The following is a 16,360-nucleotide window of genomic DNA, read 5'->3' on the forward strand; positions in this document are numbered from 1 at the left end:
TCTCTCTCAATGATTTCAATAGATATCACCACTAAAAATAAACAAGACCAATGGCCAACTCATAGGTTACGATAATGGTGATCATATCTACCTGCCAGTTGTTTTTTTTTTTCTGGATGTAATTATACAAAATTCCATAAACAATATTATGAAGAGATTTTTGTTAATTTCTAACAAATTCTTGAGTTGTTTCTCCTATGTCACTGTCACTAAGTCATTTTGAAAACTTTGCTTTGGAGCCTTAAAGTGTTTCCAGGGATCTGGCTCCCTGACTCAGGCAAAGGCTCTCTTGAATTGTTGAACACTTCATCTTGAATTGTGCTCAATGTGTTGGACTAATGTGATGTACATTGTCTCTCTTAGAAAAGTTGTTATTTTGGTTTTACACTAATGGTTTACTAATTCAATAGCCATGTATCAAATAAATTAATTAAATATCTTTATTGAATCTCAAAAAAAAAAAAAAAAAAAAAAAAAACCTCTGAAAGCCTTCTCAGGGCTAGCAGCACTGAGCAGCCACCAGCAGCGCGTCCTTCCGCAGAGGTTTCCTTCTCTCTGTTCTCAGATCATCGCCTTCCTGTGGGGCTTCTCGCGCTGCCGCTGCCTGGCGCGAGCTGCTCCTGCACTTGCTTCAACGTCTCAACTGCTGTTACACAGACGGGCTCCATGACACCGGAGCCATGTTACTTCTTGTGGTGCTTCTCACCGGACTTGGTGGGCTGCACGCAGGCCGCAGTGAGTGCACACACTTGTCCCCCTCTCCCAGCCTGGGCTTCTGAGTGTGGACTGTGTTCATTTAGCGGTGGGGGGGGGGGGAGGTGTCTCCCTTCCCATCCCAGATCCAGGCCAGATCTTATTGCTTTATGATCTCCCATGCGATTTCTCCTTGCCACTTGCTTCTACCAAAAAGTGAAACCAGAAAGGCTGCCTCTGGTGGAGAATACTTTCACTTCTCTGGGACAGCGTTCTTATGTGCAAAATGGACAAAACTGTGCCTCCCTCACCCACCTTCCCATACAAAATTCTGCTAATCACCATGAAGAAACTCAATGATTTTCTGGTTTGGAAATTGCAGATTATTCCTATATCTGAAAATCTACATGCTTTCCTGCAAATGACCTCCCTTTTTTAATCAGTTTGTTTTCTCATTTCTGCTCCTGTCACAACACTAATTTGGTACTAAGTACTTTAGCTAGCTGAATTGTGTGTGTGTGTGTGTGTGTGTGTGTGTGTGTGTGTGTGTGTGTGTGTGAGAGAGAGAGAGAGAGAGAGAGAGAGAATAAAACTTGAGATATTGACAAGAAAGGGTTTAGAAATTTGGAGATAAAAAGGACTAGAAAAATGGTAAAAAGGAAGAGATGTGTAGATTATTTAATGTAAAGAAAGAAATGCAGAAATAGACTTAGGAATAAATAATGTAAAATCACAGGTACTAAAATAAAATCACTTCTTTTTATTTTTAGAGTCGCACAAAAGCTTTCTTCACACCACTGTTCCTGAAAGGATTTCATCAACAGATGCAAAACACGATCGAGAAAATAGAGTAATTGCGGATTATATAATTATTATATCATATTATTATATATTCAAATTTTATTAATATTTTAGTTACACATTAGGATGCATTTGATATAATTATAAAAGCATGGAATATAATTTACTTGAATTATAAGAGGTCTCAGTAATATACGAAGTATTTCTACTTTTCCTTCCCTCTCCTCTTTCTCCTGTTCCCTTCCCTCAATTCTACTGACCTGGGAATAATATTTTTAAACCTTAGATTTTGTTAAGTTGCCTTTTTAATGTGACACCACTGCTGCAGGAGGCAGAGATGACAGCTTAGAATAGTTTCACAGCAGAACATTTCAATGTGTGTGAATATGCATGAGACTTTATTTCTTTGAAGATGAAGGACTTTAGGGATAAGAATCCAAAAATATGGAAATTAAGTGGATAACAAAACTGAATTTCCCCCAAGACAGGATTAAGGTAATGTGAGTGAAGTGAATCATGAAATTTGTCTTTGGCATGGGTGAACTGGTGGATTCTAAGTCAAAAGATAACAGTTGACATCAGGTAAGTGTTCCCCCAGAAATGTAATGATGCAAAATAATGGGTGCTTTATTACTGGTACAGACTCCTGAAGCCTCAGATATACACATAGAGAAGCAAATAAAATGGTTACATATTATTGTTAATTCTGTCAATCTTTTAAAATATAAGTACTAGAGTAGGGAGGATAGGAAGGGGAACAAAATAGAATAGACATTATGACTGATGTATGTACATTCCATGTATGTATTATATATGTCAAAATACATTCTGCTGTTATGTATGACTAAAAAAAATAAAAATAAATCGTATGGTAAAAAAATATAAGTACTAAAAAGTACATAATTTAACATATATTATTTATAAATCTAACTGAAATTTTTGGATACTCTTGTTATAGATTGCTTATATCATTACAATAGAAGGAAAACCATATTTTGTTCATCTTAAAAAGCAGTAAGTAATTATTTCATCTTTTCAAATTTTAATTCTTTGTTTTCATGATTGTAAAACTTAGTTATGATTAGAATCATTTCAATTCAAATATATAGATACCTATTGTAAATTGGGTATTGAGCAAAGTACTAGGCAGAAAAAAGAATAAAATATGATACATAGTCAAATGTATAGTTCAAGGAGATACATTAATAGAGAAAAAATTTTATTATAGTATTTTATTATGATAAATGTATAAGTCGTATTGTTTGGAAATCAAAGAAATCTTATTAGAAAGAGGTAAGAGATAACTTGTGCATTGAGAGAAGATATATAGCTATATATATATATGTGAAGAATAGCAGTAGGAATGGGGTGCGGGAGTGGTGCTGGCATTCCATAAAGAGAGAAAATCATTTTCAAAATAAGTACATGTGAGACAGAGTAGTGGTGTTGTTGTTTTTGATATGCAAAAAGTCAATGTGAATTACTAAATAATAAATTTTTCTGAAGGATAGAGGTAACAGATTCTGAAAAATAAGGTTGGAGTCTGTTTGAGGATATTGGGAGACAAAAATAGCTTTACTCATGTACTTGTATAGTCAAATTGAGTCTTATAGGGGTGAAAAACCAAAGGTCGGGTGACTGATAACGTAACTAATAGTTTAGGTGAGTGATGATGGTGCATCACCAATTATAGCACTGCAAAAAAATATTCAGTGAACCTCAAGACAGATTTGATAGAATGATTGAGAAACAGTGGGGAACCTCAGATATAATTTAGTTGTTGCTCAAGTAAATGGATAGCTTATGATGTAACCAAGTGAGGGATATGAACAGAGGATATGAACAAGGGAGATATTTGTATGAGGAAAGAGTGAGCTTTAGTGCTTATAACATATCCAAGTGGATTTTTTCCTACTGGACAGATAAATATAGGCATAGGGATATAGATTTACCAGTAAGTGATAATTTGGCTATATTGAAATTTTTGATGAGAGTTATGTCTATGAACAGATTAGTGGCTAAAGTCTAAGCCTAGAGAAAGACCAATATTTCTGTGAAAGGTAGAAAAAAATGTAGCTAATATGGAAGATGAAACTGGAGCAGCCAGTGAAGTAGGAAGAGAAGCAGAAGAATGAAGTGAATGTAAATTAAATGATTGGACTGAGTGGTCCTGATTTTCAAATAGAAGTCAGAAGTTGAATATGGCAGTGCATTTTAAATCTTTTGGATTTGACCTATACATGGCTATGAATATTTTACAGAGCAGTTTCAGGGTGACTAATAATTGACAAAGTGGAGTATATGTATTAGACTACTGATTTAGTCAGCTTTTTCACTGTTGTAACCAAAAGACATGACAAGGACAATTTTAAGGGGAGACGTTTATTAGGGGGTTCACGTGTCAGAGGTCTCAGTAATACACAATTGGCTCTATTCTGGTGCGGGGAGGGCGTGCTGAGGTGAGGCAGAACATCAAGGCAGAAGACTGTGGGGAAGGAAAACAGGTCAGACACGACAATTAGGAAGGGGGGAGGAGGAGATAGATAGATAGATATGGGGAGAATGCTATACTCACCATGGACAAATTATATATACTAAAGCCATGAACCCAAAAACCTACCACCTACACACCCTACCTACCTACAGTTAACACACAGTTAATCCCTATTATGGCATTATTCCACTGATTGAGTGTAAGACTCTCATAACCCAATCATTTCACCTCTAAGCTTTCTTGCATTGTTTCATACATGAGCTTTTTGGGGACACCTCACATCCAAACCATAACAATTATTCTTTTGATAAAATTTGTTAAGAATTGAAAAATATAGGGCAAAGGGTCAAGGGAGAGTTATTTAGGATGGTAATGACTTGAAAATGCCATATTCAACTTCTGACAATAGATGTTTTTTTAAAGATAGAGTGAGAGAGGGAGAGAGAATTTTTTAATATTTATTTTTAGTTATTGGCGGACAAAACATCTTTGTTTTGTATGTGGTGCTGAGGATTGAACCCAGGCCACACGCATGCCAGGCGAGCGCGCTACCGCTTGAGCCACATCCCCAGCACCTAAAGAACTGCTTTAAATAAAAAGAAGTAATCCTCTGGAAGTGAAGGAGTGAGGACTGGCACATGGAGTGTTTCTGGAATGATTGATAGGAGTGGTGTTGAGTTTTTGAATGATTACTGAGAGGAATAAAAGAAAATTTAACCAATATCTAAATGAATTTTGTGCATAGCTAAGCTTAGTTTATATGAATTTGTAGTGAAAGAAAACAAATCTTTTAAAATGCTACATTTCAATTTTGAGATTCAAGAGTAACATATGAAATCAATGAATGATAAAGACATAGATTCGAAAGTTCTATGCTAGAAATGGGGCCTACATGATTTTTCTTTTATATGTTTAGTGATTTGTTTTTTCATGGACTTGCATTTTAGTATTATAACGCTAGTTGGAAATATTTGGAGAACAGTCTATAAACAGTTGATTGGTCATACTTTGAATTCCTCAACCCATAGACAATTTGCGTATGAAGAGTATGTTTTGTACTTTTTCTGTTTCATTTGAGCTTGTTTTTATTTTTGCCTAGATCGTTTTTATCTCCATCATCTCTTATTTATTCTTATGACAAAAATGGCACCGAACATTCTGAGCCTTTGTTAGCTCAGGTAAGTCTTAGGATTTTTTAATATGAATAAATATAAATGTCATACTGGGAAGTAAATTTTAAAAATGAATTTATCCACTTGTTTTACTTTATGTATTTTTGTTTTTCAGATGAACTGCAATTATAATGGATATGTTGCAGGTTTTATAAATTCTCTTGTGACACTCAACACTTGTTCAGGACTCAGGTTGTTCATAATTTAAAGATATTCAATTTGCCACTCTTTCAATTACAAATTAATTCTTCATATATGTTTTCTCACTCTATAATCACTTTTATATTTCAATTCCCTAAGGATGAATCAGAATAACTAATAAAACCACATTGGGACCCTAGCAGCTTTGCTTCCTGATGAGAGGCTTTGTTGATACCAAAAGGATCTGCTGCTTATTGACTTTGATGAGTCTGGAGTTTAGGGAGTGTTGATCTCTCCATAACTTTTTTAGTTTGCCCAAATTCTGTTTTTGTCCTTTTAAAATTTTTTAAAAATTCTAATTTGTTATATATGATAGCAGAATATATTACAATTCATATCACACATATAGAGCACAATTTTTCATATCTCTGGTTGTACACAAAGTATATTCTCACCATTCATGTCTTCTTACATGTACTTAGGGTCATGATGTCCATCTCATTCCAACATCTTTTCTACCCCCATTCCCCCTCCCTTCTCCTCCCACCCCTTTGCCCTATCTAGAATTTGTCTAATCTTCCCATGCCCTCCCTCCCAACCTCACTATGAATTATTCTCCTTATATCAGAGAAAACATTTGGCTTTTGGTTTTTTCGGATTGGCTAAAACTTCACTTAGCATTATATTCTCTAACTCCATCCATTTACCTGCAAATGCCTTGATTTTATTCTCTTTTATTTCTGAGTAATATTCCATTGTGTATATATGCTAAATTTTCTTTATCCATTCATCTACTGAAGGGCATCTAGGTTGGTTCCACAGTTTACCTATTGTGAATTGTGCTGCTATAAACATTGATGTGGCTGTATACTTCTCTAAGATTTCATCTCACTCCAGTCAGAATGGCAGCTATTAAGAATACAAACAACAATAAGTGTTGAGGAGGATGTGGGGGAAAAGGCACACTTGTGCATTGCTGGTGGAACTGCAAAATGGTGCCACCAATATGGAAAACAGTATGGAGATTCCTTGGAAAACTGGGAATAGAACCACCTTTGACCCAGCTATATCCCACTCCTCAGTCTATACCTATTTCTTAATTTTCTACAATAATTGCCAATTGTACAACGCCTTAGACCAATAGACAGTTTGGCTCTGCATGCAATCATTTTTAGACATGTAGTTCCTTCAGTTCAGCACACATGAACATTAGGTATCAGAGTTAGTGTTTCGGAGAAAAGGGACACAAGACTAACAGACCCTGCAGATATGCTCTGAAAATCTACACACTAGAAAGGGTGTCCCTTGCCTGTGTAAGAACACAAATCCATGCCACTGTGTGCTTTTGGTAAAATAATTAAAAAATATTTGTAACAGAAAGCAAAATACATTGTGATATAGTAGTCTGTTTCTGATATGAAACCTCAAAGACCAAAGGAATAAAGTTGAAAAACAAAGGTAACATTTAAATCTTAAAAAAAAAATCGAAAAACAAATCTGGCCAAAATTTCTCATTAGAATTATAGTTTTGGGTAGAATAATTTCAGACTTTCTTTGAATTATTTTAACATTCAGGGGAATAATGCAATTCAAAGATGTTTCGTATGGAATTGAACCAATTGATGCTCTATCAGGATTTATACACATGATTTATGAAGAAAAAAGTAATCAAATTAATATTCCTCACTCGGGAAAAAGAGTCATTTACGCTGAGTCTGATGAGTCACCGCATGAAGGAAAAAAAGCTATACCCGTAAGTGTTAACTCTTTTATTTCCACTTATTTCATATAATTTTGTTACAAAGTGCTTTCAGAGCTGAATTTGTGACTTGCAAAAATTATTAGAGAATGAATTTGTGTTCATTGGTATGCTTGAAAAAAGGGAGATGTGAATATAGGACTGAAAACATTAATTTTCATTCATGGGCTTATACATAAGTAATATAAAATATGCTGTTTCCTCCATTATAGATAATTTAGATAAAAACAGAAGTCTTTGTTTCAAGAGAATTCAAAATGGAAAATTTTAGTGATTTACATAAGGTACATGTAAAACAAAGTGATGAACTTTTCCTCCACAGAGACCTATAAACTTGCCACAAATAACACAAGAGGCTGTAGTGAACTGCCACTGATGGTAAACTTTAGTAATTTTTTTCTAAACTAAAAGTAGTTTCTTAAAAATTGGTAGTAGAAAATGTGCCCACATTGATGGTTAATAGGATAATTATCACAAGGATAAGAAAAATAATTCTCTACATTATAGACCTATATTTTCATTTTAATTATTACAAAAGTAAGATGCCTAAATATATAGCTTGGAAAGTCTAACTGAAAACTCTTGCTATCACAACACTTTTTGAACTGTAATCCTCTGAATAATACATAAATTTTCCATTTGTAAACTGAGCCTGACATTATAGTTAGCAGTTACACATTATAACCTCTGGATATAATTTCAGTGCAATGTAAAGTTTCATAATTTTCTCAAGACTCATGTTGTGTGTTTTTCAGAAAGATGAATATGCCTCATCATTATTCCCTCGGTATCTTGAATTGCATATTGTTGTGGATAAAAATCTGGTATGTCTTATTTTATACATTATTATTTTCAAATTATTTGACATTTATCTTTAACTTAAGTTCAGTGATAACTGTGAAAAATTTCATCCATTTATTTTGCATTTTAATTAATTCATTTAAAAAATATATGTAAGCAGTTTTTGTTAATCTACTTTGAATATATAGATAGGATCTGTTACTTTTGCAAGATAAGCATCTTATTTCCTGAAGCTTGTTGGCTACTTTTTTTATTGATTCTTTTAAGTTATACATGACTATATGATTCATTTTGATGTTAAGTATAAAAGCATGAAATATAATTTGTTCTGATTCAGTTCCCAGGGCTTCCCTTTTTCCTCCCCTCCCCCCTTCTTATGTTCCCTTCCCTTTTTTCTACTGATCTGTTATTTCAAATTGGGTGTTTTTTTTTTTTTTTTTTGTACTGTGGATTGAACAGAGGGGGCACTCGAACACTGAGCCATATCCCCATCATTATTTTGTATTTTATTTGGAGACAGGGTCTCACTGAGTTTCTTAGTGCCTTGCTTTTGCTGAGGCTGGCTTTGAACTTGTAATCTTCCTGCCTCAGCCTCTGGAGTCTTAGGGCTCCCAGCACTCTTTTTAAAAATAATTGGCTACTTTTCTTTTGTCAGAGGATTATACCCTCCAGGAACAGATATGTTACAACTCCCTCAAAACTCTCAACCCCTACCTAATAGTAATATTTAACTGCATTAGTCTAATTGGAAGAGAAGTCTACACAACAAATATGCCACTTATTTCAAGCAAAGGGAGAAAACAAGTTATCTGTTTTCTTCTTAGTTCTAGATATATTAAAGGAAAAGCAAAACAAATGAACAAAATTCTCATATTGAGAATTCATGACTATACTTCAAATCTTATATAGATTTAGATTTTGATTATATATTAATCCATGAGGTTACATTTTTCCAAGATTGGTAAGAACTGAGGGCGTCTGATGGAAGAAAATTGTATTTTTTTTCTTGAAAATAAAAGAATAAATATTTTTTTTAAAAAAAGTTCGTGTATGACCTTGAGAGAAGCTGGCCAAGGAATCCCAGGTGAATTTCTGGCCCATAACTGATGACATTAATGATTTTTAAAAAATGCAGCTTTTAAGAAGGATACCTCATGATTCCTACAGATTAGTATCAGCAATATATGAACTCATAATCCATAAGGAAATAATTTACCTTGAAAAGTGGTTAGCAAAACAAAAAAACAATGGATTTTTTTTTTTTTTAGTACCAGGGATTGAATCCAGAGGCATTTAACCATTGAGCCACATCATAAAGCCCTATTTTTATTTTTTATTTTGAGACAGAATCTTGTTAAGTAAGATTAGAGCCTTGCTAAATTGCTAAAACTTGCCTTGACTTATGATCCACCTACCTCAGCCTCTCATGCTTCTGGGATTACATGCGTGAACCACCAAGCCCAGAAAAACAGTGGACTTAGATCCACAAAACAATCAGATATTAAAAATTGAAGATAAAGCTTATCAAATCTTTTCTTTCCCTATCTCTCCTATCTCCCTATCAATCCACTTCCTCTATTTTACTGAAGTCTGTTTTATTTCCATAGAATTCCCTCACTTTCTCTCCCTTAGATTGTTCTAGCTTTCACAAATGAGAGAAAACATTTGAGCTGGGATCAGGCCACAAGCCTATAATCCCAGCAGCTTGGGAGGCTGAGATGGGAGGATTGTGAGTTCAAAGCCAGCCCTAGCTATGATGAGGCGCTAAGCAACTCAGTGAGACCTTGTCTCTTAATAAAACACAAAATAGAGGTGGGGATGTGGCTCAGTGGTCAAGTGCCCCTGAGTTAATCCCTGGTACCAAAAAAAGAAAAAAATAGAAAGAAAAAGAAAACATTTGACCCTTGAGTTCTGGGTCTGGCTTATTTCATTTAGCATGGTGTTTCATCCATTTACTAGAAGATGCCATAAATTTTCTTCTTTATGACAGAATAGAACTCCAATGTGTATATATGCACCACATTTTCTTTCTTTTCTGTTGGTGACAGAAGCCTCTGTGTGGTGTAGCTCATGGGCTTTTTATCTGTCATCACTGATGAAGATGGAATGTCAGCTGTGGTTGTCTGAGCCCCCATGCAGGTTGTGTTGGGTGCTTGGTCAGGGCTAACACTCCCTGGGAGTGATGAGCTCTCAGCTCTGGTGCTTCCTATTCCCCTTGTCTGCTGTGATGGGGAGGGGGTTCAGTAACTTTCAGATAGTAGTTATCTCTGCAAGTTTCTTTTAGACTGTTCATTGAGATATGCCATCTCAGAGGTATTCCTGCTGGTTTTATTTGTTGCTGACTGAAGGTGGGGAGGAGCTGTATTGATTTAATTTCTTCTAGGGTTGCTGGCTAGCTGTGGTCACTGCAAAATGGTTGCCGTGCCCAGCATAGCTTTCAGAACCCAATTTGAGTTAAGCTGCTTGATCTTCTTCACTGTATTTGCTTATCCTATCATGTTTTAACTTGGTCTGCTTTTCTTTTGAACTGTTGTTAAGGGAGTTAGCTTATGTGCTTTTCCTCTTCTTCTTTCTTTCTTTGTTACTCCTTTTATCTGATCCCAACCTGGTCTAGATTCAGGGTTCAGGAATTTTGTTCTTATTTTCTTCTCTGGTAACCAAACTTCAAGTCTCAAACTGTCCAGTCATAACCCCACTAGGTAGTTGTTCTTTCACTGCTTCCTTTCTGGACTGTGAGGGGTTGGGGTTTGCTACTTAGATCTGCTCTGCCATCTTCCTCAATTCTTAAAAAAACAAACAAACAAACAAAAAACAACTCCACCCTTTCTTGTAATCAAGTGGGGTTGAGGGTCATCAGTAGAATCCCTCTTGTTTCTGTGTACTGGCCTTTCCTGGATGCTTGGTTGGTCTAGCCCAAGGTGGTTTGGCCTCTCCCTGAATACTCAGTCTTCACCAAGGAACCCAGAATTGAAGTAAAATGAAGAGTCAGACAACACTGGGACTGTGGAGTTGCGGGGAATGAGTCTAAGATTTAAATCCTGGGGTGCAGTCAAAGTTCAAGAGCTGGAGCTAAGATAAATGGAGACGTTCCATGGAAGGTGGGGGAAAGATAGGCAGCTGCCCAGCTTCTGGAACAGGATTCCTACAGGATCTCCAGCTCTGTGGTCCATGGTCAGTTGTTTTTGCAACTTGTCCAGCCCAAGCCCAGGTTTTTCCCAACTCTATAGTTGATGTGTTGTTCAAAATGAATTGGGGGAGGGGATCTAGAAAGGGTAGTCTGTGCCTACAAACGTCTCCCTGGAGAAAGGGTAGTCCAAATACCTCACCCACAATCATTGTCTTGTGGTCAGGAACTGAGGAACTCTAGCCCCAGGCTCCTGAGTTATGCTTATGGCCAGGAATGTGGCAATTTTGTGTCACACACTGAAGTCCATGGCCTGCTGAGACCAGCTCAGCATTGGTTATGTCCAAAGTCCATATTGCTATGGTTCTTACTGCTGAGGTATTGTAGTGGCCTAAGACCACTATAATTGGCCACATGTGATGCCAACCATAACAGCCATAATTAACCATAACCATGTGTTAGTATGTTTATAGTATGTGTTCTCTTACTGCAGTGGATTTATGCTAGAAAGTATTATCAAAAAGATTATTATTATTATTATTATTAATATTATCAAAAGATTCATGTCTTTTGGGAATTAAACTTCTTAATAACCCATGATCAGAGAAAAGAGTAGAAACTAGAAAAAATATGTGTCCAGTATTAATATCAATTTCATAAGCTCAGTTAAAGCCTTCACTGGCCATTAAGTGAATACTGGGAAAATAGGAATAGTGAGAATAAATAATCAAGACATTATGTCAAGACAGTAAAAAGAAAAGAACAAGTTAAACCAAAAGAAAGTAGAATACAGGAAATAAGGTTAGGGAGCACAAGTTATGGATATAGAAAAAAGAGACATCATTTGAAATCTGAAGTTTGGTACAGTAGAAAACTAATAAGATTGATAAACCTATGGTGAGATTAGTCAAGAAATTTATCCTTTTCTATTAAAAAAATGGGAAATAAAAATGGGAAAATGAGTACAGATCCTGTAGTCTATGAAGAATGTCAAGGTTTATGATTAGCATTTCTTTTTTGGTGGGGAAAACTTGAAGATTTAGAAATGATGAGAAGAGTCCTTGAAAATTACAGTTTACAAGGGCTGATAGTGAGACAGGATCTCACTGAGTTGTTTAGCACCTTGCTCTGGTGAGGTTGGCTTTGAACTTGTGATCCTCATGCCTCAATCTCTGGAGCCACTGGGATTACAGGTGTGCATCACTGCGCCTGGCTCTTCTCTCACTTTTATTATACTAAAACCAAACACTGTGGTCTCTTACCTGGCTTCCTCATCTTCTTGTGAAGCTAGATTGGTACATGAATAGCTGTTTGAATTCATGTCTGTATGAGAATGTAATAGACCTAGCACCTTGTTTACCATCTTGTTCCCAATGTTAAGAGCATTGAACATTGCTACAATTATGTTATTGAATTTTTTGTTATTAATTATGTATCATTATTTTCTAGATTACAGTTGGAAGGGATGTGATATATTAATTACATCCACCAGTTTAAAAAAAATTTTATGGGTACATTATACATAAAGAAGAATTCACTGTGTTGTATTATAAGTGAACATAAACATAAACTCATTTTTAAAAATAATTTATCTTTTTCAGTTTGATTACATGGGCTCTGACGTAAAGACTGTAACACAGAAGGTCATTCATGTCATTGGCCTTGTTAACACTGTAAGTTTTAAAAAGTTATTTCATTTATATATTTTTTAAAAATATAGGTAATATGAATTAATGTGTATAGTAGCTTGTTGTGCCCTTGAAGACTTTCTGTAACCAAAATATCATATTAAATATGCTTTTATAAAAGTTCAATTGAATGTTCAAATTTACTTAAAATTTCTCATTTGTCTTTGACCCTTAGATGCTTGCCCAGTTAAAACTGACTGTCATACTATCTTCTATTGAAATCTGGTCATATAAAAACAAAATTTCTACTGTAGGAGCTCCTGAGAATGTGTTATTTAGATTTTTAAATTGGAAACATGACAACTTTAAATTTCATAATAACATTTCATATTTATTTGCGTAAGTACAGTGTTTTACATTTCATAAGACTAAAGGGATAAGCCAAGGTTACCTTATATGTTAATAAGGAAAATAAGCATGTTTCACATATATATATTGTTCTACTAATTTGATGGATGTCATGGGATATGAAAAAACATAAGCTAAAGCCCTTGTCATCAAATTAATATGAGATAAACTTAAAATTTTTATTGAAAAATATGAAACTACCAAATGTACAATATTTGTAAAGTACTGTAATGGACACTTGAAATTTTGATGAGAAGGGAGTCACTACATGTTATTAGTGCCACAATAAAATTAAAAAACTGAGCAATAATGAAAAAAGTAAAATCACATAAAAGGAAATGAAATAACTAAAAGAGCTTAAGCATGAGCGATACAATTTCTTTGATTTCCTTTGGCTTATAAACATTTACTACCTGTTATCATATCTCTCTATTCTTGTCACTTATCTAATTAATTCTTATATTTTTATTTTCTAATGAAATGAATATATTAAATTATCATACTATCTAATCTCTAATATAAAAATATCTATTCATCTTTAGTGAATAATTAAAAATTAGGTCAGAGAAAATTGAATTTTTAGGCTGCAAGTATAAAGTGAACCAGAATGAACACTATAACATTAGTGCAATGACATTTTGCATAAATTATTATCATCCTTTATATTTCTAGATGTTTCAAAATTGATATATGTTCTTAACGTTGAAACTTGGAAAAAAAGTTTATTAAGCGTAATTGAGGGTAGCATGTTGTTTGACAACAGTAAATATTCAATAATATTTACTATTATCTTTAGTAATACTACTTTAAATACACTTATGAGTAAACTTATTGTTTTTTAGCTTTGTGAAACATTCTGCCTCTGTAGGTATTACATTTCCAGGAAAAGTATGTGAAAATAATTTTGATGCAGGAATTGCTCTGGTATGTAATCATTATCTAATTTGCTTCCACTATTTTTATGTTCAAAATTTCCTAAGTATTTTAAATCTTGAATAAATATATTGCTAATATTTTACAAATTCTTGTATAGCTTTTATATTAGTACTTGGGAACACTAAGATTAAACTTTAAACATAGCTTTAAAAAGATAATATTGGAAAGTCCATCTGCTCCTCAATATCAGATTTTTTTTTTTTTTAAAAAAGCATATTTGGTCTTTAAGTCAAATTTTCAAATTTTAACTTTTTGAACATTGGTATGCTAGTCCTCAATATTAATTATATAACCACTGCAATTTTAGGTTCATCCTTTAATTTTGATTTTCTAGTTTAATTATTGGTATACATTATATACTATTTATTTTAAAAAATTAGTATTTTTAATAGGTAATTAGTATATTATTGCATTATGTTTGGGAGGAGCAGAAAGTTGTACTAAAGATCTACTATTGAATATTACTATTTTGTGAGGTTATGTTTTACTATGTTTAAAGAATAATCTGACACTTCCTAGACAGTTGTTTTTATTTCTCCATCTTTGCTCTTGGTTATCTCTCAAACCAGTATTTGAGAAGTAACCATCAGCACTTGTTTGGATTATTGGTGCCATTGAAAATAATGTTTTTAATTGTTTTGAGGTCTGATTTCTAAAAATTTGTTATTAGTTATGCATGATAGTAGAATGTAGTTTTGCATATCATACATGCATGGAATATAACTTCCCATTCTTGTGATTGTACTTTATGTGAAGTTACACTGATTGTGTATTCACATATGAACATAGGACAGCTAGGTTACATTCATTCTACTGTGTTTCTCATTTTGACCCCCCTTAATTCCTCCTATTTCCCCCATCCAATTCAGTGAACTGTCACTCCTACCTCTCACCACCTATTGTGATTCAGCATTCTCATATCAGAGAGAATATTTGGCTTTTGGCATTTTGGGATTGGTTTACATCACTTAGCATGATAATCTTCATTTCCATCCATTTATCAGCAGATGCCATAATTTCATTCTTCTTTGAGGCTGAGTAATGTTTCATTGTATATATGTACCACATTTTCCTTATCCATTCATTTGTTCAAGGAACCTAGATTGATTCCATAGCTTGGCTATTGTGAATTGAGCTGCTATAAACATTGATGTGGCTGCATCAGTGTACTATACTGTTTTTAAGTCCTTTGGATATAAACTGAGGAGTGGGATAGCTGGGTCAAATTGTGGTTCTATTCCAGGTTTTGTGAGGAATCTCCAAACTGCTTTCCATGTTGGCTGCACCAATTTTCAGTCCCACCACCAATGTATGAGTGCACCTTTTCCCCACATCCTCACCAACATTGATTGTTACTTGTATTTTTTCTTTGAGTGACACATTTATTATTTTAATTAGGTATATATGACAACAGAATGCATTTTGATTCATTATACACAAATGCAGCACAACTTTTCATTTTTCTGCTTGTATAAGATATAGTGTCGTACCATATGTGCAGTCATACATGTACCTAGGGTAATAAAGTTCATCTCATTCCACCATCTTTTCTGCCCCTATGCAAGCTCCCCAACCCTCCACTTTGACTAATCACAGTTTCTCCATTTTCCCATGTCCCCCGCCTCCCATTATGGATCAGCATCCACTTATCAGAGAGAACATTTGGCCTTTGATTGTCTGCATTGTCTAACTTCACTTAGCATGGTATTCTCCAACTCCATCCACTTACCTGCACGTGCCATAATTTTATTCTCTTTTAATGCTGAGTGATATCTCATTGAGTATATACACCATAGTTTCCTTATCCATTCATCAATTGAAGGGCACATAGGTTGCTTCCATAGTTTAACTATTGTGAATTGAGCTGCTATAAACATTCGTTTGGTTACTATAGTGTGCTGATTTTAAGTACCTGGGTTGTATAAATGGAAAAGGTTAGCTGCTTCAAATGGTGGTTCCATTCCAAGTTTCCTAAGGAATCTCCATACTGCTTTCCAGATTGATTGCACCAAATTGCAATCATATATGCATATAGGGTAATAATGTCCAATTTATTCTATTATCATTCTTATCTCTGCTCCCTTTATTCCCTACTGTCTAGTCTCAAATACCTCTATTCTATCCACCCCCACACCATTGTGCCTCTGCATATCAGAGAAAACATTCGGTCTTTGGTTCTTTGGCCCGGCTTATTTCACTTAGCATATATTCTCCAGTTCCATCCATTTTCTGGCAAATGCCATAATTTCATTCTTTTTAAAAGTGGAGTACTATTCCATTGTGTATACCTCTGAGTTCTTGATTATTTATTTTGCTGTGAAGAAGCTTTTTAATTTTATAAAATCTCATTTATTAATTCTCAATTTTACTTCTTTTGCCTTAGGAGTGTTGTTGAGGAATTTG

The 16,360-nt window shown here is 34.4% G+C and overlaps 1 protein-coding gene across 3 annotated transcripts in view; it reads left to right on the forward strand.

Moving 5' to 3' along the window:
* The first annotated feature begins 483 nt into the window (after positions 1-483).
* LOC120884064 (disintegrin and metalloproteinase domain-containing protein 5-like) overlaps positions 484-16,360 on the forward strand; it is a 34,530-nt gene continuing 18,653 nt past the window's right edge. For 2 of the 3 annotated variants that reach the window (XM_078031243.1, XM_078031245.1), the window contains exons 1-10: positions 484-735; positions 1,464-1,543; positions 2,453-2,508; positions 5,088-5,166; positions 5,276-5,352; positions 6,877-7,054; positions 7,816-7,884; positions 12,587-12,658; positions 12,849-13,012; positions 13,864-13,945. In XM_078031243.1, the coding sequence (XP_077887369.1) occupies positions 681-735; positions 1,464-1,543; positions 2,453-2,508; positions 5,088-5,166; positions 5,276-5,352; positions 6,877-7,054; positions 7,816-7,884; positions 12,587-12,658; positions 12,849-13,012; positions 13,864-13,945 (912 nt within the window). In that variant the 5' untranslated portion in view covers positions 484-680. The remainder of the gene's footprint in view (positions 736-1,463; positions 1,544-2,452; positions 2,509-5,087; positions 5,167-5,275; positions 5,353-6,876; positions 7,055-7,815; positions 7,885-12,586; positions 12,659-12,848; positions 13,013-13,863; positions 13,946-16,360) is intronic. The other variant, XM_078031242.1, reaches the window with a different exon arrangement.

Source organism: Ictidomys tridecemlineatus, chromosome 14, assembly GCF_052094955.1.
Source record: "Ictidomys tridecemlineatus isolate mIctTri1 chromosome 14, mIctTri1.hap1, whole genome shotgun sequence".
Classification (NCBI taxonomy): domain Eukaryota; kingdom Metazoa; phylum Chordata; class Mammalia; order Rodentia; family Sciuridae; genus Ictidomys; species Ictidomys tridecemlineatus.